Genomic DNA, 7,235 nt, shown 5'->3' with positions numbered 1-7,235 from the left:
CACACAAACGTTAATCTGTGCACATCGTGTCCCAGATCACGATTGTCAGACTTTTTTAGTGCTGCACAGAACGAAATGTAAACCAATGCACTCTGATTGGGAGCGTTCTCCGACAATTAACGTTGTTTTTGAGGAGGTCTGTATGGAAGCCCATTCCCGCCACAGGAAAAAAAAAAAACACCACAAACTATCTCATAATTATGAGATTAAAAGTCATAATAACGAGATTTAAAGTCATAATTACGAGATTTAAAGTCATAATTACGAGATTTAAAGTCATAATTACGAGATTAAAAGTCATAATTACGAGATTAAAAGTCATAATTACGAGATTTAAAGTCATAATTATGAGATTTAAAGTCATAATAACGAGATAAAAAAGTCATAATTATGAGATTTAAAGTCATAATAACGAGATAAAAAAGTCATAATAATGAGATTTAAAGTCATAATTACGAGATTTTCGACGGTTAGCCTGCCCCCTGACCTCACTTCCTTCAAGTTCGAAATCGGCACGACAGAGCGGCACGCGCTACTAGGCTACCAGTCGGCGCCATCATTTCGGACCTGAGGCTGATGAACCTGCAAGTCATCACTTCTCTCGGTCATCCTCCTATTCGCAAGGCGAAACAGCAAGGTAACCGAATTTGTAGAGATGCTCTTTTAAGCCTATATTCAGTAATTCAGCGTCTTTTCATCTGGTTTATGTTTCCTTTGAAAAAGCACTCTGCTGCAGCTATGTTAGCTAGTTCTAGTATTAGCACCGTGTTAATTTTGTCAGCTATTTTAGATTTTGTCACATTTTAGTCATTGTTTTCCTTTGTAGTTTTAGTCTAGTTTTAGTCGACAAAAAGTCCTTAAATTGTAGTCAACTTTTAGTCAAAATGTTTTCTCTTTTTAAACTAGTTCAAAGTGTTCGAAATCGTTCCCTATCACGGATATAGTGCACTATATAGGATGCTCGCCATTTTGTAGTGGTGTTCGAATTCTGAGTACATAAAAAGTAAATTGTTAAGCCTAATTTCTCTGATATAAAGGAAATTACAAAATAAGCCAACGGCAAGAATTAAATGACGTACAGGACGCGAACTCAGGTTGCCCGTATTGCAGGGCCTAAACCACTCAGCCAACTGCTGGTTCATAAAGTTGATGGAATGGAGTGGTCTTGAGAAAATATCCACGATAACAATATAGGCATATCTCAATTAATTTAATTACTTTATTTGCATCATTCAATCTTAAACCCTTAGTGAAAATATAGGCTGTTTGTACTTCATATATGTACATTTATGACAAAATCGTGAGGACTAGGCTTGTGACAGACACGCACATGTGGCGCTCGCGCGGTAATAGCTCATTGGCGCCACCTAGTGATCATTATGTGCAAATGCACAGCCTCTCATTCAAATGACTTAGGGGTCATTTGACCCCTCTTGTGGCGCTAGTAGTAAGTAAAAATGGCCCGGCGTGGGACGAATTTCGAATTATAAATATGTACAATGCATAATGTTAGCTCATCCATGTGCTCAATGCATCACAATGTAGTTGGCATCTGTTCCGTTCGTTAAATATTTGTGTTGGCCTCTCACAGGATGGATGAGTTGTGCGAGTTCTTGAGGTCGCGGAATGTACCAGAAGAAAACATAAAGCAACTGGAAAACGATAAGGTAACTAGTCTGTTAATGGGGGAAAGATAGGCTAAATTGTGTGTTTATGCATTTTTTGATTTTTTTTTTAATTACTGCTTCTGTTTATGTTAAATTATATTTGTTTTGTGGCTGTGTGTGTGTGTTTTCCTCTTTTTTTAAGATCGATCCCAATGTCCTCCTGCTCATGAACGACGACCAGTTAACCGAGTATCTACCATCATATGGAGACCGACTGGCTGTCCTTGGATATTGCAGATTGAAGGGGAAGAATCCTGTTGCCCGCAAATCAAAACTTTTTGAGCGACTGAAAGCCAAGTTAGCAAAAAGTGACGATCGTGAACACTTGTCTGAGAAGTTACCATGTCAAAATGCTCAGAAGAAAGAGCGTAAAATTGAAATTGGCTGGTTGAATTTCCGTGACGGGAAATTCTTACAAATGAGGGCCAAAAAGGGGGGCGGGACCAGGAAAATCTCTGTGTCCAAGAATTGTTGTAAAGATCAGTTAATTGAACAGGCCAAAAACCTGTTTTTCCCTGGTCAGAAAAATGCAGAAGGAAATGTTCAAGATTTTGCGATTGAACTAACTGATTTTCAGGAGCGCCCGTTAGATCCCCTGACTACAGTTGGGGATCTTTATGAAGTAACAAAGCTGCCCATTTTACGCTTTTACTTAGCAACAACCAAGAGGGATGGTTGCAGTGAGAATCAGCTTGCAGCCTCACCCAACCCCCCTAGGCCTAGTTTACCTCTAGCTGAAGGTCAGGAAACCGCAGATGTGGTATATGCTAGTAGCAGCAATGTCCTGTCTGATACAAACAGTGATCCTGAGCCCTTCGATTGCTCCACTGTTGAAATGACAGATTGGGCTAGTGTGAGCGAAGTTGATGCCGCCAATGCTGTAGATGACTTTGAGAATAGTGGCACAGTTACCTTTTTCCAAGGACACCTACATGATCTGGACTGGGTTAGCCTTGATGATACCTTACAAACGTCTCCTCGGGCATCAAGTTCATCTACTCCGACCCTAGATATTGCTCATGTGCCCATTGATCAGAGTGAAAGAACAAAGAGAATAATTGTTGTTCACCGTGGGCAGATCCTGAGAGAACTAATCACACATTTTTTGGACGCGAGTGTCATGCGAGATGATGTTTTCATCCAAGTAATTCTTCCCAATGGAAGTTTGGAAATGGCAGTTGATGAAGGTGGCGTGTTAAGGGATGTGCTAACTGAATTTTGGCTGGACTTTTATGAGCAATGCACTTTAGGAAATGCTTTCAAGGTGCCTTTTCTACGCCATGATTTTGGTAAGCAGCAGTGGGAAAGCATTGGCAGAATAATAGCAATGGGTTGGCAAAAAGAGAAGTACCTGCCTATAAAAATAGCCCCAGTAATTTTGGAGAAAGTTGCCCTGGGAAGTGTGAAGAGTAGTCTTGTTGACTGCTTCCTGAAATATGTCACAGAGTCAGAGAGATTGGTGTTTGAATCCTGCCGTTCAGATTTTGAAAGTGTGGATCAGGAAGAATTGATTGAAGTAATGGATCTCCACAGCTGTCGAAGAATGCCAACCGCTGATAATATTGAACAGCTCTTGGAGGAGCTTGCCCACCAAAAGCTGGTTCAAGAACCCGCCTTTGTCCTAGAGCAGTGGAGCAAGGTGCTTGCACCCTTTAGGTCAGATTTGGAAGGCATTTCAGAAGCGTATGTAAATCTTCATCCAACACTGAGGAAGGTGATTAGGTCTATCTCTTACCCCACTACTATGAACGACCAGCAGAAGAACATAGGAAAGCATCTTAGCACTTACCTTAGAGAATCTGACGCACAGCACCTGTCTCTATTCCTTCGGTTTTGCACTGGCTCTGATTTGTTTCTTGGTAAGACCATTACTTTGAGCTTCACGAATTTGCAAGGTATGCAGAGACGGCCCATCGCCCACACATGTGGATGCTACTTGGAGTTGCCAATTGATTATGACAATTACCCGGATTTCAGACACGAAATGAACAAAGTATTGGAGAGTGGTGTGTGGGCAATGGACATAGTTTAGTTGATTCAGCTGCCATCAGCAGCCTCCTCATGTCAAGATGATTTAATGCAATATGTAATATGTAAATATGAAATTATATAATGTACTGATGTATTAATGTAATGAGATTTAATGTACATATTTTGATATGTTGGATTATGTAAATATGTTATTATATGTACTGTTGTATTAATGAAATGTCTTGAAGTCATCCCGACCAATACATAGTTTAGCAGATTCAGATGCCATCAACAGCCTCTTCATGTCGAGATTACTTAATTTTATGATTTTGAGATGCTGGATTATATGTAAATAGGAAATTATATAATGTAATGTGATTTAATGTAGAGACTTTGAGATGCTAGATTATATTTAATGTGTAAATATTTAATTATATAATGAACTATTGTATTAATGTAATGTATTAAAGTTATCACCACCAATACATCGTTTAGCCGTTTCAGCTGCCATCAGCAGCTTATATATATCCCCAGCAATACTTATGTTGTTTTCTAAAGCTGTTTTATGGGAAGATAATAAAATAATAAAAGTTCATTAAATTGTGGCTAACTGTTTAGTTATTTCCCAATAATCAATATTGACGCATGATTAATATATTAAGTATAATGTTTATATCAAATATATTTATTTTTGCAGTAGAAATGTCAACTTAATGTTAAAGACACTACAACGATTGGAAAAAAGGGGTTAAGACACACAGTATATTGTTAGGCTTGTATTGTTGCAGAACCAGTTAAAGCCTACTCTAGTTACAAATAGGTGCAAGTTAAGTTTTGCTAAATGAGCTGCAGTAGGCCTAATGCTGAATTAGGCCTACTGCAGCTCATCTAGCACAAACAACTACCCCTGCTTTTAAGGCTGTAGCAATTCATTGTTAATTAGCTGTCTAAGTCTTACATACAGATCTACTGTCTTGTACACGTCGTTAGTTAATTCAAGGCCATGCTCAGACATAAGCCCCACACAAATGTGAAACACATCTTCATCACATGGGAAGTCTTTGTAAACACACTCCCCCAAGCAGGCCTCGATCTTCTCCAGACTTGGGCGATACAGGTAGTCCGTGGCCCCGTAGAGTTGAGGCACTGCATGGATGATGGATGGACGGCCATGAGGACTTCGTGAGTTGTGCACTCGACGCATCCTGTGCTCATTCCAGATGAATGCGACCTCCTCCAGTTCTGCCTGATAAGACAAGGCTCAAAGTGAATACAAATGAAATGCAATGAATTGCATGAAAAAGCTTTCCTGCAGACAGAAAGCAATGTGTGGTTCTTGTATTTAACTTTTTTGGTAAAACCAAATCAATAGTATAGTGTAACAATAAAAATAAAATAATACAAATAAGAATAAGCCACAGACAAAAATAAAGCAGTGAATAGTGAAACTTACCTGAATTGTGGAAAGAAAACAGAACTGGACCAATGACTTGTCCAGGAAGGTGTCAGCGAAGTATCCATCCGATTTCAATTTATCGAAAAAGTCCATCCAAAACTGGGCGCACTGACTGCGTAATGTCAGCCACCATCTTTCAATGCGCTGGTTGCCAGTGCTTGGACCAAATGTGACATGTTCGATTTCAAGTTGACCCTCTGAAAAGTGCATGAATCTTTGCATTTCGGCCAAACGAACATTTTCTGTCCCTAAATCTACCCGTAATCGTTCAGGGCAACCTTGAGCTATTAGTACAGCATCCATGAAATAACCAGCAATCACGTTCGGATCATTATTAGTTTTGTATGCCTCCAGCCAGATGAGTCTCCTAGAAAAACCATCTATGCATCCACTTATACAGATCCCATACGGTTTAAGTTTGTCATAGCCGTCAATGTGCCAGACGTAATTGGGACCCCGGCTGTGATATACTCTCCGCCGTAGTCTATTTCTTGATCTCAGGTCAACTCCCTCACTGTCCAACAGCCGCAAGAGAACACGTACTGTTTCCCTGTCGGTAATAATGCCATTTATCCAACATTTTTGGTACATCCAACGGTAGCCATGACACTGCCCAGACGTTTGGAGTTGCGCTTCAATGAAAGCTGCCACCTCGGCCACATCTGTCTTGCCCTTCCTGCGCCACAATCTTTTCTCTCTCAGAATCCTTTCAAGTGTCCGCTTGCTCAGCACTACCCCATGCACCTCAGCCAATACTGCCAGAATTTCATCATTTGTATATCGTCTTTGGAAATATTGCTCAATGTGGTGATCCAACTCCATGACGTTACGACACTGATCTTAGTGTAAACCATCTAGATGCAGCCTACTGTCATGACTTTATATCTCGTAATTATGACTTTAAATCTCATTATTATGACTTTTTTATCTCGTTATTATGACTTTAAATCTCATAATTATGACTTTAAATCTCGTAATTATGACTTTTAATCTCGTAATTATGACTTTAAATCTCGTAATTATGACTTTAAATCTCGTAATTATGACTTTAAATTTCGTAATTATGACTTTAAATCTCGTAATTATGACTTTAAATCTCGTTATTATGACTTTTAATCTCATAATTATGAGATAGTTTGTGGTGTTTTTTTTTTTTCCTGTGGCGGGAATGGGCTTCCATAGGTCTGCTTACAAATCAGAAATGTTGACAAATATATAACTAGATAATAATATATACAGATATATAACTAGAGGGTGCACTGTACTATCTGCGCTCACCCGTTCTGAAGCTTCTCTCTCTCTCGCTCTCTCTCTCTGACCCTCCCTTTCTCTCTTTCTCTCTCTCGTTTCGTTTTGTGGAGCACGTCAATTGTCGGAGAAGGCTCCCATTCAGAATGCATTGGTTTACATTTCGTTCTGTGTAGCACAAAAAAACTCGGACAATCGTAATCTGGGACACGATTCAATAGATTAATAGGGTTTGTGCGCATGAGCACGAAATCGTGTGATACCGGGTTGTATAATGTCCTCTAGCTAAGCCAGGTTGTGGTACTTTTTTGTGGCCAAAGTTTTCCCGCTAACTTCTAACCTGAAACTAGGGATGCTGGGAAGTCTGTCGTGTCCAATTTCATATGTCCAATCTCAAGAGGAGGAATATGAGGTGGATTACATATATTACTCACCAGAAAGTCAGTTTGCCGGGCAGTTTCTCTCCCTCCAATATCACTCCTGGACACAAGTCTTAAATCAAAAGTTCAGAGCCCATTTTCCGAATTTTGTGGCATACTGGACGACATGCAACACATGGAATGGCTTCCTTTGCGCTCTGCAATAAAAACTGAGAGGGCACTTTTAAATCAGGACGATTGCAATACATGAGAAGAAAACATGGGCTGAATGGCAATGAGTATCCAACAGTTATGAAAAGATAAAAGAAGTTGGCAATTTTCGCAAGGAAAAATGCAGGCTGAATTTATGCAACTGTTTGTAGTGTAGGCCAGAACGATAAACAAATGATTATACCAAATTCTTTCTTTTTCCAAGGGCAGATGCCCCTGTGTAGTAGCTTTTGCCTTGGGAGATCTGGGTTCTTATCTCTTTTTTACCCTTTTTACCACACAAGCACCTCCGTAGTCGACCCA

General features: G+C 39.7%; 2 protein-coding genes across 2 annotated transcripts; one reads left to right on the top strand and one right to left on the bottom strand.

The window, feature by feature from the left end:
• The first annotated feature begins 381 nt into the window (after positions 1-381).
• Positions 382-4,243, top strand: LOC115543846 (uncharacterized). The gene is made up of 3 exons (XM_030356487.1): positions 382-637; positions 1,592-1,667; positions 1,810-4,243. The coding sequence occupies exons 2-3, from the start codon at positions 1,593-1,595 to the stop codon at positions 3,697-3,699; spliced, it is 1,965 nt and encodes a 654-aa protein (XP_030212347.1). The 5' UTR covers positions 382-637; position 1,592; the 3' UTR covers positions 3,700-4,243.
• A 59-nt stretch (positions 4,244-4,302) lies between these two features.
• Positions 4,303-5,953, bottom strand: LOC115543849 (uncharacterized). The gene is made up of 2 exons (XM_030356490.1): positions 5,092-5,953; positions 4,303-4,884 (listed from the first exon to the last, which is right to left on the bottom strand). The coding sequence occupies exons 1-2, from the start codon at positions 5,914-5,916 to the stop codon at positions 4,552-4,554; spliced, it is 1,158 nt and encodes a 385-aa protein (XP_030212350.1). The 5' UTR covers positions 5,917-5,953; the 3' UTR covers positions 4,303-4,551.
• Between the last annotated feature and the right edge of the window lie 1,282 nt (positions 5,954-7,235).

Source organism: Gadus morhua, chromosome 5, assembly GCF_902167405.1.
Source record: "Gadus morhua chromosome 5, gadMor3.0, whole genome shotgun sequence".
NCBI classification, from domain to species: Eukaryota; Metazoa; Chordata; class Actinopteri; order Gadiformes; family Gadidae; genus Gadus; species Gadus morhua.
The sequence above is the reverse complement of the archived record's forward strand: the minus strand, read 5'-3'. Positions and strand labels throughout refer to the sequence as shown.

What these genes read in the sequence shown, in the direction of transcription:
- LOC115543846 (XM_030356487.1), top strand. Translation starts at nt 1,593, where the DNA reads ATGGATGAGTTGTGCGAGTTCTTGAGGTCGCGGAATGTACCAGAAGAA. An exon ending in AGCAACTGGAAAACGATAAG is followed by an intron (nt 1,668 to 1,809) that starts GTAACTAGTCTG and finishes TCTTTTTTTAAG; the next exon opens with ATCGATCCCAATGTCCTCCT.
- LOC115543849 (XM_030356490.1), bottom strand. Translation starts at nt 5,916, where the DNA reads ATGGAGTTGGATCACCACATTGAGCAATATTTCCAAAGACGATATACA. An exon ending in GTTTTCTTTCCACAATTCAG is followed by an intron (nt 4,885 to 5,091) that starts GTAAGTTTCACT and finishes TTGTCTTATCAG; the next exon opens with GCAGAACTGGAGGAGGTCGC.